The 22,878-nt window shown below is 42.1% G+C and overlaps 2 protein-coding genes across 2 annotated transcripts; both read right to left on the bottom strand.

Moving 5' to 3' along the window:
* Nucleotides 1-1,042: 1,042 nt before the first annotated feature.
* Nucleotides 1,043-5,644, bottom strand: LOC148830815 (CMRF35-like molecule 5). Its single transcript, XM_088919981.1, has 4 exons — nucleotides 5,583-5,644; nucleotides 2,195-2,533; nucleotides 1,220-1,318; nucleotides 1,043-1,050 (listed from the first exon to the last, which is right to left on the bottom strand). Exons 1-4 carry the CDS (start codon nucleotides 5,617-5,619, stop codon nucleotides 1,043-1,045), a joined length of 483 nt encoding a protein of 160 aa, XP_088776107.1. The 5' UTR covers nucleotides 5,620-5,644.
* Nucleotides 5,645-11,074: 5,430 nt separating this feature from the next.
* On the bottom strand, nucleotides 11,075-20,391 carry LOC148830814 (CMRF35-like molecule 5). The gene is made up of 6 exons (XM_088919980.1): nucleotides 20,343-20,391; nucleotides 18,159-18,509; nucleotides 17,635-17,733; nucleotides 14,289-14,342; nucleotides 11,803-11,886; nucleotides 11,075-11,103 (listed from the first exon to the last, which is right to left on the bottom strand). The coding sequence occupies exons 1-6, from the start codon at nucleotides 20,389-20,391 to the stop codon at nucleotides 11,075-11,077; spliced, it is 666 nt and encodes a 221-aa protein (XP_088776106.1).
* Between the last annotated feature and the right edge of the window lie 2,487 nt (nucleotides 20,392-22,878).

The following is a 22,878-nucleotide window of genomic DNA, read 5'->3' as shown; positions in this document are numbered from 1 at the left end:
CTATGAAAGTTCACATTGTGATGTGAGAACCCTCATGTCAGTCTCAGCACTTGACAGGACAGATGTGACTATTCCAGGTTACTTTTGGGGTGATAACATGTTCCTCAGGGTGAGCTGTAGGAGTCGAGCTGAGGTGTACAATCACACACTCCCTGTGTCCATTTCAGGCAGAAAACCCAGTGCTGTCACTCAAGATGGCAGAGAAGAAAAAAGAAAATCAGTATTTCTGTCCAGCTGGGATGAAACAGTTTTTGTCTACTTTTCCAGAGCAATCCTGCATTTTGTTGTAACAATATAGACAGAGTCTAGACATTAGGTGGAGCTGTGGTAGCTCAGACAGTAAGAGCGTCTAGCTCTTGGGTAAAAGGTCCCGCGTTCAATCCCAGGTAGGGGCAGGTGATGTAGCTTGCTCTAATTCCTTCCAGACGGCTCCCAGATCCACTCAACCTGCTTTCCAAATGAGTACCAGGGATTAATCCTTTTGGGGGTAATAGGCCAGCCGGAGCGTGATGCTAACCACATCACCTCCACCTCTTGTGTCAGATGGCCCATTCCCCCATGAGCCTTAATGGCCTGAAAAGGGACTTTACTAGACATTAGGTAAGGGAGTGTAGTGAAGAAGTCTGGAGAGTTTAAGGTTCCCTGAAGGGGGTGAATTTGCTGTTTGCCAGTTACAAATCAGTGTTAAAGGAACAGCTGTCAATTTTTGTCTGTTTGCTTCTACATAAGAATGTGCAACAAAATAAAAAATGCATATAAATATTCATAGGAAGCAGAATACACATTGATGTACACTTTGTAGAGCTGTCAGAAATGTGGTTAGCAGTGTCTGCCTGCTTCCTTGTGCCTGGCAGAAAAGTTTTAAACATGACAGAGATTCTCTCTCTCTTCCTTGTTTCCCCTTTGTGCTTCAGCTGATACTTCCCTGCAGCTGAAGTATTGTGCTTCTCAGACTGTTTGTTTTTCTGCCCTCTGTCAGTAAAGTCTTAAATCTGGATTCTCTCTCTTTCATTTCTGAGGCTGAATCTAGACTTTATCTTCTCTACTGGACTGGATCCAGACAGTAAGATCAACAGGAGTTTTATGAGAGTAAAGCCCCACAGCGTGTCTTGGGCTGGTGTACAATACACGCACAACACAGAGAAGGAACTCTGGCCCCGTACCTCTGACAAACTCCCCTCTCATCTGCAGATCCTCACAGACACCTCTTTCTACTCACCTCCGGCCAACTGGGTGAAACTTTCCATGGCTACTGTCTCAGTAACGTCCATAAGTACAGTCACAGGCATGGAGGTGGACAAGGTGGATATGGTCATTGCTGGACAGACAAAGACACATCAGTATTGAGGTCTGAGCCGGGATGCAAGTCACAGAACAATTCAGTGACATTTTGAATCAAGTTTATGATGAAAGGCCTTCCTGAGAGACATCAACATTGTCTCCTTCCCTGAGCTCTAAAACACAGGAAAGTCTCGAGTGCTGTTACACTCAGCAGTGTCATGTTAGGAAGAAGCACACACTGGAGTGAATGCATTTAAACCACAACACAGAATGGAAATCCCACACAATGACTGTCCCTGGTCAGCCTACATAAAGACTCTTCACTACCACAGAGCCACACAGTGGGCAGACTGTCTGCTTTCTGAAACATGAAAGGAAACAAATTTATGCTGATCTACATCTCAACAAGAGCATCTGTTTCACTGCTGAAGTGTGTAACAAATACAGTAGCTTCTCTAAACTGTTGAAATCATTCTTATTGTTTCTTCCCGAATCAAAGTCCTACTTTAGAATGGATCCAAACATCTAATTAGGTGTCTTTGAAAAGAAAGGACTGCCTGCAGAAACCATGAGGCAGTGATGTCATCTGACTTGTTCCGCAAGACATTTTGACTGTGATATACTGTACTGTGATGCTGAAAGACAATTATATTTATATTAAAACTATGCACAACTAAGTTTCAAAAGCTAATACTATATACAATAAAGTTCTCAATATACTGCAGTAACTGATATGACATTTTGAATTTCTTGGTCCCCTTAAATCCTGAGCCTGAGGAGCCATATTTGCTGGGAATCAGACAGCAGTGGGTCTGTGTATTCATATTCCTCATTTGGTTTTACATTCAATCCACACATCAAATCACAAACTGGTCATTTAAAAGACAGGGCAAAATCTTACATTGATTTATACCTTGTGTATGTTTCCTGACCCTCAGATGTATTTCTGAGAGTCTGTCAGTCCCCCATTGCTCCAGTCCACAGTAATATACCCCAGTGTCCTGCAGGGTCAGTCTGTTCATGGTCACAGTGAAGGTCCTGAATGAGACGTTGTCATAGAGAGAGAATCGCCCCACAGAGACCACAGTGTCCGTCTTGCCAGTTTTAATGAGAACATCCTTATTCCCACAGAGATGCTGACACCAGTACTTCTCCTTGTACTGATACCCATCTGGATAGCGGCACTCAATCTCTACACTTCCTCCTTCAGATCCACTCACTTTCCTCTCTGCTGACATCACGCAGCCTAGAACTTCAGAGAAAGAAAGTGTCAGGAAAAGACAGCAGCAGACCAGAGCCACAGTCTCCCAGGAGAGAGTCAGATTGTCCGAGTTCAACTCAGATTCAAAAGGACCAGGAGGACAGCAAGTAGCCGATATATAAAATATCCAGCCATCTTCGAACTGTTTCTTCCACTACAGGGTCGTGGGGCAGCCAGAGCATATCCTGGCATTCAACAGGCGCAAGGCGGGATACACCCTGGACAGGATGCCAGTCCATCACGTGGCCAACTTATACAAACACTGAAACGCACAACCCACACCTCGGCCACTTTTTCTCAAAATCCAATTAACCTACAAGAATGTTTTTGGACTGTAGGAGGAAACCGGAGCACCCAGAAACGCACACAAGTATTGGCAGAACATACAAACTCCACAGGGATAACACCCCAGCTCCAGAACTGAACCCAGGGCAATGCTAACCACTGCATGAACGTGCTGCCCTCTATATACCGTAGAAATAAGAATATATACATTTCTCTAGTTTATTTCTTTTCCATTATGCTTCTTATAGAATCAACATTCATTCTAATATTCCCTTTAATATCTAATTTTAACTGTACCACTCTCTATGTTTAACTGTAGTTAAACGTTTTTAACTAAACGTTTTTGTCTAACGTTTCTAGACAATATACCCTTGTTAGCTCCAAACTGTTAAAGGCAGTGGCAGAAAAGACAAAGGCTGCTGATGACTTCAAGCACTCAAGAACTGGAGATGCCCACCACTCATATACAGAAGTATGTGCAGGTTTGAAATGAAAAGCAGGTTTAGAAAATAGCATATTTCAATATTACCACTCATTTCTTTCAGGAGTTCATGTATTGTGTCATATTTTATTATCATTATACAAAACTGAATTGTGGTTTATATTTTAGGATCCATCATCCACCCATGAGTGGGTTCTGAACTGCATTCAGAATATTACAGCTGGACAGCAGCGGCACTGTCCCGTCGAACCCACATCAGTTCAGTTCACTTTATTGTCATTCTGCACTTATACAGTGTGCTGGCACTGTGGCTAAGGATCTGCGCCTGTGGCTTGAAGGTTGCCGGTTCAGATTCAATGACCAGCAGAGGAATCTTATTCCCTTGGGCCCCTGAGCAAGGCCCTTAACCCCAACTGCTCCAGGGGCACCATATAAATGGCTGAACCTGCGCTCTGACCCCAAGCTTCTCTCCCTGTCTGTGTGTCTCATGGAGAGCAAGCTGGGGTATGTGAAAAGACAAATTCCTAATGCAAGAAATTCGAGATGGCTAATAAACGAAATATAGTTTCTCCTGGCCCAAGGTGCACAATACATTAGAAACAATGGGCATAATGTCACAGTACAACACTGAAGAACACACACGAGGGGGGATTGAGAATCATTAGCAGCTATTGAGGTAGTATTGGTATATAAGTAAAAATTTAACAATGTAAAGAGTAGATAAACAGATACAGTAAATAAATGGGTATTTAAAGTAGTGTAAGTAGTAATATGCAAATAAGCATTCTGAAATACAGGGGTGGAGGACATAGTCATAATACGACACAACAGTGGCTTTGAGGGGTTTCAGGTTGAGAGGTGGGCTGTGAAAAGAGGCAGAAGAGATACAGAGCTCAGGAAATTCACTGTGCACACAGATCAGGCTAAAAGTCACCTAGCAGACATGGTTTTGAAGAGTACTTTCTGCAAAATAACCTCTAAGGGCTTTGGGTGGTCAGGTGCTTGATCTTCTTTTTCGCTTTCAGCCGAAATTGCTTGCGTCTTTATGAAGGTGTGAACAAGTAAAAAAACATTTCTCGCCACACCATGAAATGAGGATCTTTTTAGTTTTGAAATCTGTTAGTCTGTTGCACAAACTACTTGATTTCACAGTTCAACTCTTTCACCAGGTGTGGAGTAGGAGCTTCTTGAAGGAGCCCCATGAACAACCCCTGGACCGGGGCACTGGGACATCAGAGTGGAGGAACAGGGGTGCAGATCTACAGTGGCAAGAGAGAGCAGCACGTGGAACAGAGACACAAACATGGCACTTCTCTTCTTGGCAAAACAAAACAAACAACAACATCACTTTATTAACCCTTTACAATTGCTTGTATTAGAAATGATCTTTTCGCATACCCCAGCTTGCTCTCCATGAGACACACAGACAGGGAGAGAAGCTTGGGGTCAGAGCGCAGGGTCAGCCATTTATACAGCACTCCTGGAACAGTTGGGGTTAAGGGTCTTGCTCAGGGGCCCAACGGAGTAGGATTCCTCTGCCAGCTGCGGGATTTGAACAGGCAACCTTCCAGTCACAGATCCTTAGCCACAGAGCCACTGCTCTGCCCCGAATGATAATAGGTTTGAAGAGTTAGTAGAATTCATCTGATGTGAAATGAGGAAAGGGATTGGAAAATCATCCTGCTTTTGAAGATCTTAACATATTAATGCAAAAGTATCTGTAAATTATCTGCAGGAGTGCTGAGTTTTCTGGTTTTTAAGCCCGGATCTAAATTACTTGATTACGAAGACAGTTTACCTTAATTAATCAAGGTTATTACAATCTGGGTGAGGTCTGTAAAACCATTTTAAAATGACTCTGTTTTACAACAGTATGGTATCGAGACTGTTTGTACTAGCTAAAAAAAAGTGCACACTATTGCTTGTGAATTAAAAATTGGAAAAGGGTTGTTTATTTAAGAATGAACTCAAAAATATTCAAAATAAAAAGACACACTTATCGCTCATCTGAAGAGCAGCGCCTACCTGGGTGACACACAGCAGACATTCAGCGCCAGCAGCCCCACTACCCAGCAGATCAGGCAGAAGAGTAAGACACTCCTTCACCAACTGAAGCAAGACTGGAATTTAGCCAGGTGAGCGCTCCAGCTCATACTGACCTTGACCTTACCCATGCTCACATTAAGAAAGTGTTTTGGTGCCTCGGCGGTAGACACTTATACCATTTACTTTGAGTTCTTGCGGAGAGGAAGGTGAAGATATATCAGAAAAGTAAACCTTAAAAAATAAAACCAAAGAAACAAACTTTCTCACCTGCTAGTAGACAGACCATCAGAAACGCAGCTCTCATTTTCCGTTGCACTTGGACACGTACAATTTCACTGAGACTCGTCCTATCCAGGCTCCGTTTTGCTTTGTGAAAGGAAGTGACGCTGCTGCTTTTTATAAATTGAGTTTTGGTAGAGCTGCCTCGTCGAGAATAATTAGGGAAACGAGCAAATGCAAACTCTACCTTAGCATGCTTAGTTTCGGTCATCAAAAAAACTTCTTCGAACTCAAGAGGAGCTAAATCATATTTTAGGTTTTCAGATTTTTAATTTATGTTCGTAACCCAAGTTATCTTGTTAGATTATGTCTTGAAAATGTGCATAACTGTCATTAAAACACAGAGTCAATATTGTTCTGATACAAATATATAATATTATATATAATAAATAAATCACTATGCAATTTCATATCACAAAGCATTTACTAATGTTTGGCGTTTCCCAGTAGCTGAATTGGGGTGTACAGCTCGGAATGATAGAAAATAAATCACACTGCAGCAATATATAACAGCTGAAGTTGTCATAGTGCCAGTATTTGACATTTTAATTTAATTAAAATTTTAATTTAATTTTCTAGATGTCTCGACAGTTCAACCTTTTTCTGTTTTCCCTTTACACGATGCCCCAAATAGAGCGGTTAAGGGGATGTCCCGGCTGTCATGATTGACCCTACCCACTAGAGGGCGCCGTGAAAAGGCGCAGTCTGCTGTACACAATTGGAAGGTAATTGATGCGCATGACGAGATCTTCGAGAAATTCCGTGCCGAACCAGTAGGAGAGCAGTATTCGCCGAGGAAGACGTCGCTGAGTTATATGAAGTCGTGTAAAACACCTCGGTTAGGGTCTGCTGCAGAGAGAAGCAAGACTGCTTGTGGGTTTGCTTCACACTGTAGCCAGACTTCCAAGGAATGATCAATTATAAAGAGGCTAACCCCATCCAGAGGGAGCTAAGTAGGAGCGGAATGAGCAAATGTCCTGGGCAACACTGCCACCTACATCTACTCCTACACCTTTCACAACACAGACTGAGCAGGTGCAATTTCTGAAAACCCACTGCTGGTTTATGGCACGGGCTCTGATCTCAGGAGCTCAGCAATCCAGCAGGTCCTCCCATCTGAAAATCTTTGACAGCTGAAGGCTGAGGAAAGGAATACATCCATCCTGTTAAGGCTTAATTGGATCAGTTATTCACCCTTCTCCCAGGTGAAGAAGAGCTGTTTATAAATCAGCCAGCAGCTACAGTATGCAACTCACAACTGAAGCTCAGCTGGTGTGAGCCTGGCCACTACCTCGATGGGAGACCTCCTAGTAAAGCTAAGGTAGAGTCACGCAGGCTGGTGATCCTAATACACTGATAGTGCTGTTAACAGTATAGTGCCCATCCACGTGGCACCACAGTGGGTTTTGTTGTAGGATATGGTCACACTTTGAGTATGTGTGGGAGTCTCTGTTGTTTTTTAATTGTACCATGAATCTATCTGGGTCTGGCTCAGGGCTGAAGCAAACTGGGGTGCTTGCCCATAACCCTGCTTACCATATGGGTGTTACCCATAACCCTGCCACATTGAGATCATTCAATAGGTACAAAGTCCTTTTAAATGGAAAGGAGGCTGAAAGAAAATGAAACCAATTCTTAGATTGTTTGTTCTCTCTGTATTCACAAGGGTTTCCTCTCACAGTCCAAAGATACTGGTAGGTGAAAAGACATCAGGGAAAACTGGCCCTGGTGTCAGTGTGCGTGTATCTGTACTGAATGAAGTGTTTAGAAAATGGATGGAAGAGAGCATCTGAAAATCCGAAATTGTAGGCAGAGGAAGCAGAATGTGCTATAGCCTGAGCAATAGTGGCTTATTGGCCCATTTCTATCTACTTTTCACCTTAGATAACATTTTGTATTTTTTTTGTTCCATAATGAAAATAAACTATTTTTAAAATGACAGTACACGGTCTTATTTTAGGTCAAATTATTGAATGCGAAATATTAAATTAAAATATTGGATATTTTAAAATATCAGAATATAGGAACAAGTAATAGGTTTATTCCATGCTGAAAAGAGAAGAAAGAAAACAGCCTTCTTCAGGTCGAAATGTTGTTAAAAGGCCTCCTATAAGGAAAAAGACAAGATCCTCAAGTCAGGATATAGCAGTTGAAGGCCAGCTTGTCACAAACATGCACAGCACACCAGCAGGAGTAATAATGTGAATGAATGAGCCTTGACACACATGACTGATGATTCACTTAGAGACTGCAAATGTATTTGAGCCCTGATGGTATTAATACATTAACTATAACACTTGTAATGTAAATAGGTCTCCTATAATTAAGTAATGTCCGTTACTAGTCTCCTTGAAGACTAGTAAATATGGAGTTATAGATATGAGCTGAACTTTATCAATAATAGTTTAAATCTTGAGATTTCTAATGTGAACATTGAATTAATCCAAAGCAATGTGCTGGCCAGGCTGTTCCATGGAGAGTTGATAGCCCCATGGAGACCAAGAGGGAATAGACTGACTGATCCTCTTCCACTGGCTTAGCACCAAAAGACGTCCTGTCTGTGACTGAGATGGTTCCCCCTTTCAGGGCTGCAGACAGACGTAGTGAGTGTTGGGCACTCCATCACTGGAGGTGTCCCGATGGACCTAATTTTTGATGTCTTGCTTTGTGTTGCTGCTTATTAGTGAGGCCCATCTCACATTCCTGCAGGCGATTACAGCAGAGAAGTTGTACCAGGGTGATTGTCTATTCAAGGCAACAGTAAGAGACTCTTGAAAAGGTTTTTCACTAAACTCTAAGAAGAATGAAAAGCTTTGCTGCTACATCTTATTTAGACCCCAATAACTGCTGTGTGGAAGGACCCCAGTACACTGGTCAGTTTACACTGGTGTAAGCCGCAAACAAAGAACAGTGTGTATCCATGCTGGCAACTGCACTCTGAACTCTGGGATCACCGACCTATAAAAGAGAAAACCAGGGCTGAACCAACTGGGAGCCTGGAAATGAGGTGAGCAGAGCCCTGAGGTACATTTCACCAAGAGACAGAACTGGACAGACCAAAGCTAAACAAAAAGCAAATGTGTACTCTCTGCAGGAGGGGGTGGAGAAGCAGTATTTAAGTACATAACTGCTTTTCCACCAATGGTCAACCCAGGCAATGGCAGAGGCACCTCCACAACCACCACAATCACATTGCTGGGATTGCATGGAACAATGTCAAAACATGCAAAGATTCAGATTGAAGTCAATTATTGCAAGGTTTTTTTTGTGCAGCTTGTTATCAAAATGGGCTGGATCCTCACTGAAATTTGCTTGGGGCAAAAGCTCGCCCGCACTCCCTGAAATTGACCTTTGACGTTTGATGTTTGACCAAGACCAGACCTCCTTTCAAGTGTAAAACATTTGGTCAATAAAATATTTTGTAAATGTTGCTACAGCCCCATTGGGTAAGCCCATGTGTTATACTATGACTTAGGGCTGGCTGTTACTTTACTGCTGTACTTCTGTGAAATAGCTCCAGTAGATATAACTGAAAATGTAACTTTTCTACAGTCAAACGTGGTTTAGCTTTGCTCTGTCTAACGAAAGTACTCTTTCAGGACCCTATGCAGACGAAACAATCCGGGGAAGAGTGAGGAAAACATGGGGGGAAAAAAGCATGCAGGAGTCAGGAATGAAAACAGGGGACGTGTCCATGGTGCGCTGGTGTTCAGGGGAGGTGTGACCGAGGCAAACAGTCCAAAACTGAGTCCAAAGGGGAATCCGAGACAAGGCAAAAGTCCAGAGCCGGGCGGTCCAGCCGAGACGAAGACTAAAGGGGATTAAAAACGGGAACCGGGGCGGAACTGGCACAGAAACAGGAACTAAAAACTTGACGGGACCAGGCGCTCCAGGTCCCGGACTTGCCTGGTACAGGAACCAATGCAGAGCCCGGAACAGAGTGGGCGTCTGGCTTTTATAGGACAGGGGGGCAGGAACCGGAGGCAGGTGCAGGGAATGAGTACAGAACAAAGAAGGACTGGAGCATCCCTAAGAGGAGGGGTTTGCGATCGTGACACTCTGCTTGTTTTACCACTCTGAGACGTCAACTTCTTTCCTAAGAATCAAAGAGAGAACCGGTATAATTTAGATTGATGTATTAGTCACCAGGTGTACAAAGTTTGATTGATCATGAAACATTCATCTAAAATATGACCAAGTCTGTGTCTCCTACGATGACCCAGATCAGGAATTCCTCACTCCAGTCCTCAGGTTCTAGAATCCAGTGGGTTTTCTGGGATCTTTAAATCCTATGCAGTTTAAGGTGGCTCTGTACTCATATGTGAGGGGAATCCTTGTCCTTTTTTTCTAAAACATTTTTTTTCATTTCACGCTTCAATTGTAAACAAGTAACGCTGTTCTACCTGAAAAACATTGGCACCCTTCAAGATCCCATCAAAAACAATCAAACACATCTGAAAAATAACATTTATACTTTTTTTAGTTTAATTTTGTCTTAAGGAACTAATGTGTGTACTTTAGTGACTTCCTGTTTCCCTAGGGTATAAAAATGACCAAACACGCACAGAAGAACCTTTTGTCATCCATCAGCATGGGGAAGGTCAAAGAACTAACAAGAGAAATGAGGCGAACCATTGTTGATCTTCACAAAGCAAATGATGGGTACAAAAAATAAGTGAAACCTTAAAAACACCAATATCGACTTGTCGGAGCAACAATTTAAAAATTCTACACCGCTGCAACAGTGGTTAATTTGCCAGGAAAAGGACCCAAGCTCCATCTTGTCCCCATGCACAGTGAGAAGGATGGTGAGGGTGGCAAAGAAAAACAAGGACTGGTTGCATCGTGGGGTCATCCCATCTCAAAAATGTCTGTTAGATGACACCTCCATGCCAACAAGCTATTTGGAAGGGTTGCCAGAAGATAGCCCCTACTGTTGCAGAGGAACAAATTGAAGTGCAAATTGAAGTTTACCAAACGCTATTGGCACTTTGACTGGGAGCGGGTGCTGTGGTCAGGTGAGACCAGAATTGAACTTTTTGGCCATAGTCATCACAGGTTTGTTTGGCGTAAGCAGAGGAATGCGTATACCGAAAAGAACTTGTACCTACTGTAAAATATGGTGGGGGATCCTTGATGGTCTGGGCCTGCTTTGCTGCCAGTGGTCCTGGGGCCCTTGTTAAGATTGATGGCACCATGAATTCTCAAAATTACCAGGGTATTTTGGCCAAAAACCTAGTTGCCTCTGCCAGAAGGCTGCGTCTTGGCCGAAGATGGATCTTTCAACATGACAATGAACCAAAACACACTTCAAAATCAACAAAGCAATTGTTGACAGAAAAGACAAACAGTCTTTTGCCATGGCCGTCTCAGTCCCCTGACTTGAACCCTGTGGTCGGAGCCTGAAGAGGGCTGTCCATAAGCTCACACCTACAATACAAACCTCAAGGATCTGGAAAGGTTCTGCATGGAGGGATGGTCTAGGATTCCTCCCAATGTGTTCCCCAACCTGATAAAGCATTACAGGAAAAGACTTACTGCCATTATCCTTGCCCAGGGAGGCTCTACCAAGTACTAAAAACAGAGGTGCCAATAGTTGCGTTTCTTTTATTGTGGGGAAAATAATTTATAATGTGATAGTTTTTTGTCTTGGTAGATTCCATCGAATCACTAATTCAGGATAATGAATTCCTTATGTTGGAAATATATTTCAGTGCTTAATGAACTAAGTATTTGTTTTATACTTTTTTTTTTCTTCATATTTATCAAGGGGTGCCAACAATACCGGAGTCCACTGTTTATTTCAAATGAGCAATAACTATTTTCTGTGTTGTCTTGCTAAAGATTTTGAGTTCACCAAATGTATGACAAGTAAACTTAAATTTGTGGAAAAATGCACATATTAAATTCAAAACATTATAATACCCTGGTAATTATGAACATATTTTATAATTTAAAGTATTTTATACCATATATGAAATATTGATTGAACTATGGAATGAGATTTAGATTCTAATGTTTCATCTCTCCACCCTCCACTGTTCAAAGCAATTTTTTCAACCTCTGTCTTAATGTTTAAGAGGGAGACTCTTAGGGCACAACAGTAGGAAGTCAGGCTGAAGGCAGGTTTGCATTCAATGAGATGGAGGCTAGTGTTCCTGAAGGATCTGGTCCATCTCCTGCTCTTTAGGTTTGTTAAGTCTCTTACCTGGCCTTCTGATGCAGAGAACAACAGCTGCCAGCACAAAGATGCACACAACGACCGCAAGGCTTACTCCAAACACAACCTGTCCTGCAATAGAACAAGATATTATATAAGATATATTTTATATATAAGATATATAAAAAGGGATTATTTGTTTTTATTTATTTGGTATGGTTACAGAAATGGTGACATTTGCAGTGTCTTGAGGAATCTAGATACAATGTGTAACACCTGGCTAATATCAACATTATATCAGAACTTCTGGAGGAGATGTTTGCTGAGAATCAGCGATCAAAGCAATCGTCAAGAATACATTGATTTACCTTTATGTAGTTGAACCAAAGTTCAAAATTAAAGTTAATTAGGTTCCTGGTAAATGATGGAGAGTGTCATCAATATTCTAGAACACAGCATAAAAACACTCCAAAGCAGTTACAGAGAAAAAGACAGAAATGTCCTGAGATAGGAGGACACGGAGAATCAGGTGTGTGCCACATAAGAGGGCCTTGTCCAGATCAGCCAGGAAAACTATATTGGAGATAAATATTTGAAGCTTTTTAGAAGAGCTTGCCATTCTGTTGTTTTTAGGAAGCCTGGATTCCTGTTTAGAGAATCCCTCAGTTAAAAATCCAGAGTTGTAGAGAGAGATTTAACTATAGGTTGTATTCTGTTGGCTTGGAATGCATCTTTATCTTGTTTTGGCCTTTGAAAGTGGATTTGAGGTATGGTTGCAGTGTGGAGTTCTTGTGGGTGATCACGACATTGGCCAGTGGGACGCCTAATTGGTAGCGTACCTTGTGTGTTGTATGCTTATGTGGCATGTTGTTTAGTGGGTGTATTGTCATTAATTAATTTATTGAACTCAATGAGTCTGATTTATTACTCTTTTCGCCAAAGCTGTGCCAGAGAACAAAGAAGAAACATTACAAGTTGGGGGTAATGATTATTTAATTGACTAGCCGATATGGCCTATTCCTGATATTCTCTATTTTTGTAACCCTGTGTTTGTAACTATTTTTAAATTGTTTGCTGCTGTTTGGAGAATCCTGGTCCTGCTATAGCTTAAACCACACCTGGATAGCACTCACCGTGAACACTGCTACTGGCTGAGACACTGAGTCAGAAGCCTTCCATAAGGTTAAAATATATTTCACTCATTGTACTGCTGAGCAGCATTTTAACAGCCCAGATTAGAGGAACTGAGTCTCTTTAGTCATGGACAGAGGAGATCACAAGACAAAATTTTTAAAAGTCCTAAAATGTACTTGCAGGAGCATCTCAATGGACCTAACAGGAAACACAGACATAATGATGACTGAGAACAGGAGAATTTGTCTTTACACAAAGCATTGTGGGAGTAGGGAACAATACTTTGTACCGAGTCATTTTCTAAAACTTGCATTCAAATATTGCATTTTAAAGAGTGCATGAATAAGAATTATGCTGTTGCCATTATATTTCTCTGTCTTTGTGTATCAGATCTGCCACAGAAATGTCACACACTTGGGTGAGAGGATCTGAGAACTTCCTCAGTAGGCACTAACTAAAGGGAGTGTTTTTTGTGGTTACTGTTTTTGTTGCGTTTAATCAGTTTGTTTCCATTGTGTGCCAATCCTAGCCTTAGGGTGAGCACACGATTGGTAAGTGGATGTACAGTATGAACTTTACTAACAGATACACCCATGAGTGTTATACGCAAGCTTTATTTCCACTGTCAGAGGGACGCTTGAAACGAACTGAATACTCTAACTTTTTCCAGGAAGTGGTAATCGAGTGTTTGTTGTAAGTGGCAGCATTTTCCTTCAGCTGCTATTGTCCAAAAGATCTTTAACCTGATGATTAAACTACATGAGTAAGTAAATTATACTAGCTCTAAGTAAAAGTAAAGCATCTTTATAAGTTATGGTGACCCAGCCCAGAATGAGTATGAGTATTTCTTTCTGTATTCAAGTGTTTTTTTTCACTATAGATCCGATAGATGTTCTGTTTTATTAATACAGAAATCACAGCAATGTGAGTGCTGTTTAAAAAATGAGCCAAAATCAGTATTCATTTATTTTTCTGTTCTTAATTTTAATTTTTACACCATATTAACTTTTTGATAATAGTGGCACAGTGGTGGGACCCTGGGTTCAATTCCTGGGGTGCTATCTGGGGGGAGTTTGTATGTTCTCCCTGAGTTCACAAGAATTTCCTCCCAAAGACATATTGGTAGGTTAATTGGCTTCTGGGAAATTGGCCATGGTGTGTGTGTGCATTTATGTACTTTGCTATGAACTTGCTTCCCAACCAGAGTGTACATGGATAGGCTCTAGTCTCTGAACCAGTTAGAAAATGGGTGGATATTCATAACTAGGCAAAGGCTTAAATGAGTGATGCATGGTTGCTGAGCACTGACTTCAGGTCCTCAGTGCAGCAAAGACTCCCAGGTAGATCAGAGACCTGTACAGATTAACCCAGGTCACAGTGTGACAGGTGTGGTCCTGTACCTTTGCTGTCCCAGTTGGTCTGGTGCCCAGGTACACGTGATTTCACATTAGAGCCTGCAATACAGGATGAAGAGTTGGAAAATGTCAGAAATAAGACCCAGGAACTGTTGTAAGCAGATCTGAAGCTCAAATCAGGCGGCCCATCAGCACACAGTCCTGTGGCTTCATTATTCCAAAAAACTGTTTCCACAGGTTACACTGTTCCTTGATTTTAAGTCTCTCAGGACTATAATCACCAAAATACACGACTTCCAAAAAGTACCTCTTTACTTCAAGGGGTATAATTGTTTTCCCACAAGGGGGCAAAAAACAAGGTATCAATCAGCTTCGGAAGTGTTTTAGCAGGTCGACTCTTGATGCTGTGGTTCTGACTGCAGATGTCACATGACATCACTGGCCAGATGTTCAGATGCTATGAGGCAGCAGCAGTTACCAAGTCATTGCACTTATTTTAGTTTGATTAAAGTCATTAATGAAAGCTCTCATGCTAGGAAAGTTCACATTGTGATGCGAGAACCCTCGTGTCAGTCTCAGCGCTTGACAGGACAGATGTGACTATTCCAGGCCATTCTGGGGTGAGAACATGTTCCTCAGGGTGAGGTGTAGGAATCGAGCTGAGGTGTACAGTCACACACTCCCTGTGTCCATTTCAGGCAGAAAAGCCAGTGCTGTCACTCAAGATGGCAAAGAAGAAAAAAGAAAATCAGTATTTTTGGCCAGCAAGGTTGAAACTGCTTTTGTCTTATTTTCCAGAACAATCCTGCATTTTGGTGTAGCAATATACTGTAGACAGTCTAGACATCCGGTAAGTGAGTGTAGTGAAGACGTCTGAAGAGTTTAAGGTTTTCTGAAGGGGGTCAAAGTGCCGTTTGCAAGAGGTGTAACAATACGGTTCTTGGAGCCGCGGCAAACACCGATTCAGTCGATGTCTTTCTGAGACAGGAGTAAAGGGCTGCTCTGAAATGCGCTCAGGAGAGAGCAAGTTACAAAACATTACAAAAAATGCATTGAGAACGAAGAAGAAAAAAATAAAAATAAAGATGCGTTTGAAAGCGCGTGTATGAGCAGACGGTCAGAAAGTAAAGAGAAAAAGAAAAGCAAAAGTAAGGCAAAATAATGCGCTCCGGGGACGGAAAGAAAAAAGTTAAAAGCACTGTGTAAGCGAGGAGAAAAAAAGTGCGCTTTTTGTATTTTGTGAGTTTTTGTATTTTAGAGCGAAATAATGCTCTCGGGGGTGCGAGAAAGGCGCTTTGGCTCTAAGACTCTTGACAAGGTTCTGACTGAACACCAGTGCAGTCACATGAGGAGCAGTTGTAGCTGAGCCGAGACTGGTACCACATTCTCAGGCGGCGGAAAGGTAGAAAAAAATTGATAGTGGTCTACAGTGGGAGTTTTAGAAAAAAGAAAATCCGTTGTGCCACAGTGTTAAAGTAACAGCTGTAATTTTTTGTCTGTTTCTATATATGTGTACAAAAAATTAAAATATATATACTGTTATTCAATGTGCACAGCAAGCAGAAGACCCATTGATGTAGAATTTTATGAACTTTCAGCAATGAAGTTACAAGTGTCTGTTTGCTGTCTTGCGGCTGGCTGAACAGTTTTAAACGTGACACACCCCCACTTGGACTTTTTCACCTTTTATTGTGTTACAGCATGGAACCATGATGTATATAACTGAGAATTTTTGCCACTCATCAACACAAAATACTCTATAATGTCAAAGTGAAAAAAAAATCCAGACATTTTGCTAAATTTAATTAAAAATAAAAAACAGAAAATAATTGAATGCATAAGTATTCGCCAACCCCAGCGTTAATACTTGGTAGGACCACCTTTGGCAGCAATTACAGCTGTGTCTCTTTGGGTAAATCTCTGTCAGCGTTGCACATCTTGACACTGGAATTTTTGCCCATTCTTCTGGGTAAAATTTGGATCAAGTTGGATGGAGACCGTCTGTGAACAGCAATTTTTAAGTCATTCCAAAGATGCTCAATTGGATTGAGGTCTGGGCTTTAACTGGGCCACTCCAGGACATTTTTGGTTCAAAGCTACTCCAGTGTGGCTTTTGCTGTATGTTTCAGGTCATTGTCCTGCTGGAAAATGAATAGTCTTCCAAGTCCCAGTGCTCTTGCGGATTGCAGCATGTTTTCCTCCAGGATTTCTCTGTGCTTAGCTCCATCCATTTTTCCTTCAATCGTCATGAGTTTTCCAGTCCCTGCTGCAGAGAAGCATCCCCAAAGCATGATGCTGCTATCACCATGCTTCACTGTAGGGATGGTGTTCTCGGTGTGATGTGCTGTGTTAGGTTTGCGCCAAACATAAAGTTCAATTTTGGTCTCATCAGACCATAGAATCTTCCTCCAAATTGTTGAGTCTCTCACATGTCTTTGGGCAAACTCCAGCTGAGATGTGATATGATTTTTTTTCAACAAAGGCTTTCTTCTTGCCCTCCTTACGTACAAGCCAGGTTTATGAAGTGTGCGTGCTATTGATGTCTCACGCACAGTTTCTCCCATCACTGTCATGGAGGACTGTAACTCCTTTAGAGTTGGCGTAGGCCTCTTGGTGGCCTCCCTTACTAGAGCTCTTCTTGCCCTGACACTCAGTTTTGGAGGATGGCCAGTTCTGGGCAGATTCACAGTTGTTACATAATTTCTCACCTTTTTAATGATGGACTTCACTTTGAGGTATATTCAATGCCTTGGAAATTTTCTTAAATCTTTGCCCGGTATTTTTCAAGAACTTTGACTCGGATCTGCTTGGAATGTTCCTTGGTCTTTCTTTTCCTTGGAATGCACTCACTAAGTGGGGAAGCTCCCAGACACAGGTGTATTACTTCTGAAATAATGTGAAACACCTCAACTGCACTCCAGTCAAATAATTATGTGACTTGGAGAAGAAAGTTGGTTACTTCAGAGGTAATTTAGGTGTGTCAAAGCAAGGGGGTGAATACTTATGGATTCAATTATTTTCTGTTTTTTATTTTTAATTAATGTAGTAAAAAGTCTGGATTTTTTTTCACTTTAACATTATAGAGTACTTTGTGTTGATGAGTGGCAAAAATTCTCGGTTAAATACATCATGGTTCCATGCTGTAACACAATAAAATGTGAAAATGTCCATAGGGGTTGAATACTTTTGCAAGGCACTGTAGACTTTATCTTCTCTACTGGACTGGATCCAGACAGTAAGATCAACAACAGTTTTATGAGAGTAAAGCCCCACAGCGTGTCTTGGGCTGGTGCACAATACACACACAACACAGAGAAGGAACTGTGGGCCTGTACCTCTGACAAACTGCCCTCTCTTCTGCAGATCCTTACAGACACCTCTATCCACTCACCTCCGGCCAACTGGGTGGAACTGTCCATGGGTGCTGTCTCAGTAATGTCCATCAGTACAGACACAGGCATGGAGGTGGACAGGTTGGACACTGTCATTGCTGGACAGACAAAGACACATCAGTATTGAGGTCTGAGCTGGGAAGCAAGTCACAGAACAATTCAGTGTAGTTTTGAAACAGCTAATAATGTATCTTGGAAAGGGAAGAGGGACTGTCTGAAGAAACCCTAAAGCAGTGATGTTATCTGGCTTGTTCTGTAAGCATATTTGTTGGTAGATGCCAAGACACGAGAAAACTGAGTATCAAGGAACTAATACTATATACAATCAAGTTCTTAACATACTCCAGAAACTGATATGACATTTAGAATTTCTTGGTCCCCTTAAATCCTGAGCCTGAGGAGCCATATTTGCTGGGAATCAGACAGCAGTGGGTCTGTGTATTCATATTCCTCATTTGGTTTTACATTCAATCCACACATCAAATCACAAACTGGTCATTTAAAAGACAGGGCAAAATCTTACATTGATTTATACCTTGTGTATGTTTCCTGACCCTCAGATGTATTTCTGAGAGTCTGTCAGTCCCCCATTGCTCCAGTCCACAGTAATACACCCCAGTGTCCTGCAGGGTCAGTCTGCTCATGGTCACAGTGAAGGTCCTGATTGAGACGTTGTCATAGAGAGAGAATCTCCCCACAGAGACCACAGTGTCCGTCTTGCCAGTTTTAATGAGAACATCCTTATTCCCACAGGGATGCCGACACCAGTACTTCTTCTTGTACTGATACCCATCTGGATAGTCGCACTGAATCTCTACACTTCCTCCTTCAGATCCACTCACTCTCCTCTCTGCTGACGTTACACAGCCTAGAACTTCAGAGAAAGAAAGTGTCAGGAAAAGACAACAGCAGACCAGAGCCACAGTCTCCCAGGAGAGAGTCAGATTTTCAGAGTTCAACAAAAGTACCAGGAGGAGAGCAAAAAGCCGATATATGAAATATCCAGCCATCTTCGAACTGTTTCTTCCACTACAGGGTCGTGGGGCAGCCAGAGCGTATCCTGGCATTCAACAGGCGCAAGGTGGGATACACCCTGGACAGGATGCCAGTCCATCACATGGCCAACTTATACAAACACTGAAATGCACAACCCACACCACGACCACTTTTTCTCAAAATCCAATTAACCGATCAGTATGTTTTTGGACTGTAGGAGGAAAACCGGAGCACCCAGAAACCCACACAAGTATGGGCAGAACATACAAACTCCACACAGATAGCACCCCAGGTCCACAATTGAACCCAGGGCTCCAGCGCTGTTAGACAGCAATGCTAACCATTGCACCAATGTACAGCCATCTATATAGAAATAAGAGTATTTAAAATTCTATATTTAACAATATTTTTCTTTTCCATTATGGTTCTTATAGAATTGATTTTCTTTCTAATATTCCCTTTTATATTACATTTTTCTAACTGTACCACTCTCTATGTTTAACTGTAGAAAAGCTGCACATACTGTATACTACGTTTCTAGACAATATACCATTGTTAGCCCCAAGCTTTTCAAGGCAGTGGCAGAGAAGACAAAGGCTGCTGATGATTTCAAGCACTCAAGAACTGGAGATGCCCACCACTCATATACAGAAGTATGTGCACGTTTTAAATGAAAACTTGGTTTTCAGAACAGAACAGAACAGATACAGAGCTCAGGAAATTCACTGCGCACACAGATCAGGCTAAAGATCACCCAGCAGACATGGTTTTGAAGAGTACTTTCTGTAAAATAACCTCTAGGCACCTGGGGTGCTCAGTAAGTAATTTTCAAGGAGATCTTCAATATTTTTTAAGCATACCATGAGATCGAGGATCCTTTGTGATTCTCTCATCTCTTAGTCTGTTGCACAAACTACTTGATTTCACAGTTCAACTCTTTCACCAGGTCTGGAGTAGGAGCTTCTTGAAGGAGCCCCATGAACAACCCCTGGACTGGGGCGCTGGGGCATCAGAGTGGAGGAACAGGGGCGCAGATCTACAGTGGCAGGAGAGAGCAGCACGTGGAACAGAGACACAAACATGGCACTTCTCTTCTTGGCAATGGGTTTGAAGAGTTAGTTGTTCATTTGAAGCTCATCCTGTTTTTGAAGATCTTAAATTAACGTTTTGAGGTGAGTCTGTAAATTATCCCCAGGAGAGCTGAGTCTTCAAGTTTTTAATCCCGGATCTAAATTACTTTATTCCGAAGACAGTTTTGCATTAAGTATTCAAGGTTATTACAGACTGAGGTCTGTAAAATAATTTTAGAAGGGTATTGTTTAACAACAGTATGGCATTGAGACTGTAATAGCTAAAAAAAGTGTACACTATTGCTTGTGTATTAAAATAAGAAAAGGATTGTTTTACAAATGTATATAAAATAAGACACTCTTCGCACAATTGAAGAGCAGCGCCTACCTGGGTGACACACAGCAGATCAGGCAGAAGAGTAAGACACTCCTTCACCAACTGAAGCAAGACTGGAATTTAACCAGGTGAGCGCTCCAGCTCATACTGACCTTGACCTTACCGATGCTAACATTAAGAAAGTGTTTTGGTGCCTCGGTTAGACACTTCTGCCATTTACTTTGAGCTCTTGCGGAGAGGTCGGTGAAGATATAGCGGAAAAATAAACCTTAAAAAATAAAACCAAAGAAACAAACCCTCTCACCTGTCAGGAGACAGACCGTAGAAACCGTAACTCTCATTTCCCACTGCATTGGATATCTTACATTTCCACTGAGTCTCGTCCCAGTCAGGCTTCCTCTTCCTTTGTGAAAGCAAGTGACGCTGCAGCTTTTTATAAATTGAGCTGTGGCATAATTGCCGCACCGAGATAAATTAGAGAAACGAACATACTGTATGCAATCTGTACCTCGCCATGCTTAGATCAGCCCACCCAAAAATGTTTTCACTTCTTTGAGCTCAAGAGGAACTAAATCATGTTTTAGGTTTCAAGATTATTAATTTATGTCTCGTAACCCGTGTTGTTAGATTATGTTTTGAACAACCACCATTAAAAACGCAGAGCCAATGTTGCTCTGAAACAAAAAAAAACGTTTTGGAAAATTCTGCTTGTGCGCAGCAATGAGTCTGAAGGAAGAATAACTAATAATTATATTTAATGATAATTATATTTGTATACTCTAACCTTGTTTACGAAAACTGGGGGCATTGAGATTGCACATTTTTGCACACACACGGTTTATGTTGTACATTTCTAATGAGAATAAGAACTGGTGCAGTTCACAGCATGCTGGCGCTTTGGGTGGTGTCTCTAGAAAATCGCTCTTCTAATAAAGGAAACGATGAAAACCGGACTGGAGATGAGAACCCCGGGTTTATAGGAATATTAAAATTCTCAATGGTTAAAGTTGGATAATGTCTTTTAGACCAATTACATTCCCACATCCAATGAGGAATGAGGGTGAGTGTATTACCACAGCTCTGCTGTGTCGCCTACACTTCCCTGTTTTCTGACTACTTCACCCTGACAATCACTGAAACCAACGGAAACCCCCAAACATATCGCCCGTAATTCAATTTACAATTATGTATGAGTCGAATCCTTTTCTGGCATTTTTACGTACTGTGTTTTCCCCTTTAGCAACCTTTTGTTCTTCTAATGCTGCCAATTGCAACGACTTTTACACAGATCGCTTGCTCGCCACAGTTCGATTTTCAACTTGGCGAAAGCCGAGACGGGTATCAGCGGTTTCCGTTTCAAATATGGGTTAGGTTTAACCTTGAGGTAATTTGGTAAACCATTTTGTCGGAATGTGGTGACTTTAGTTTTCAAGACATCAGCAATGTTAAAGATGCCTTAGCAAAAACACTCCGGTATTGTAGGTATAGGTTTTGTTTCTCGTAAGCACATTTCATTCACTCCTTCAATTCGTCTCCATGCGTGGCACCTGATCCGCATGTCCGTGGTGTTTAAGAGCCTTTCTTTCGAAATGTGTGCGGGATGGTATCAGGTGGACTGGCTGGTGATTCGAGCTGCCGAGTGCGAAACTGTGCCACCGGCTGGACTCTGCTCATATGGTCACTGGAGACCCGGGGCAGCGCCGGCCGTCAGTCACTAATCTCAGTGGAGCGCTGTCGCCCTTTAGTGGTCATTGACCAGACTGAGGTCTTCCACCTGTGGTGGCAGAGGGAGAGTTCAGTACAATTCTCTAGACACGACAGACTTTCCAAGTAAAACTGCTACTTCTAATGACAAGGACCATTGTAAAACTATAATGAAATCTGTTTTTAAAACTTCAAGTGCATTGGGATTTTGGAAGTGTATCGCAAAGCCAGGGCAAATTTTTTGCACTGTAGCAGGTTAAGGCAATACGCCGTCCAGAGCTGGGCTAAGCCAGGCAGGGACGAGATGGATGTTGGAGTGACCTCTGCTGGTAGGAAGAGGAACCGCACCTACGAGAACTGTAATGCTGTATTAGCAAGACGCAACTTCTCAGTCACAACTGGCGAATTGTCACAAAAGGCTTTAATTGAAGACCACAGAGATCCGTTCTCCAAGCCCTCATTTTTACCTTTGAAGCTGCTCAAGAGTTCACTCAAAAGTCTCTTTCACCTGTGGACTGTAGCAGTTGTCATTCTCTGTACTGTATAATGGCAGAAATCCATGTCTTTGTCTTGATCCTATCCTGCCTGTCCCAGCACCTCCTCTGCCTCTACACCTGTGGGGCTCCTAGATTTAAATCAACATGTTGACTCACAGTTCCCTGATCACCCGATCCCAGCAGGTGTCCTGTCTGTCCAGTGACAGCTTCACTGCAGCAGCTCACAGTCACAGAGGAGGGGTCAGTCACAGGCTACTGAGTCTGGAGAGAGCAGCTCTGCTGCAGCTCTGTCCAGCACAGCCCGGCCCTGGGCAGCAGTGCTCTGCTGAGCTTCACTGATGGGCCTGCTGGAGGAGACTTACCCAGGGAACATGTGGCTCTCTTCTGTCTCTGTCTCACAAGAATGAAAATGGCCACCAGGAGCAAAAGTGCCATTTCCAAGTGTTGCTTCTAAAACAGCATGAGCAAACTGGGTTGCTGTCTTCCTGCTACAGATCATTCATTGTTTATGAACTTATTTTAAATATAAAGGAGGTTGAAACAAAACGAGGAAGAATTTGAGCATTTACCTTTTTTTAAAGTGTATAAGATAGTGACAAGTTGGCTTTGAAAAATGCCTTTTACCTAGCAACAGTATGA

Source organism: Atractosteus spatula, chromosome 7, assembly GCF_055471065.1.
Source record: "Atractosteus spatula isolate fAtrSpa1 chromosome 7, fAtrSpa1.hap1, whole genome shotgun sequence".
NCBI classification, from domain to species: domain Eukaryota; kingdom Metazoa; phylum Chordata; class Actinopteri; order Semionotiformes; family Lepisosteidae; genus Atractosteus; species Atractosteus spatula.
Note: the sequence above shows the minus strand (reverse complement) of the source record. Positions and strands in the feature narration are given on the sequence as shown.

What these genes read in the sequence shown, in the direction of transcription:
- LOC148830815 (XM_088919981.1), bottom strand. Translation starts at nt 5,619, where the DNA reads ATGAGAGCTGCGTTTCTGATGGTCTGTCTACTAGCAG. An exon ending in GATGGTCTGTCTACTAGCAG is followed by an intron (nt 2,534 to 5,582) that starts GTGAGAAAGTTT and finishes CTTTCTCTGAAG; the next exon opens with TTCTAGGCTGCGTGATGTCA. An exon ending in GGTCAGGAAACATACACAAG is followed by an intron (nt 1,319 to 2,194) that starts GTATAAATCAAT and finishes TTGTCTGTCCAG; the next exon opens with CAATGACCATATCCACCTTG.
- LOC148830814 (XM_088919980.1), bottom strand. Translation starts at nt 20,391, where the DNA reads ATGCAGTGGGAAATGAGAGTTACGGTTTCTACGGTCTGTCTCCTGACA. An exon ending in TTCCACCCAGTTGGCCGGAG is followed by an intron (nt 14,343 to 17,634) that starts GTGAGTGGATAG and finishes CCTGTATTGCAG; the next exon opens with GCTCTAATGTGAAATCACGT. An exon ending in TCTCTGCATCAGAAGGCCAG is followed by an intron (nt 11,104 to 11,802) that starts GTAAGAGACTTA and finishes ATGCTTTATCAG; the next exon opens with GTTGGGGAACACATTGGGAG.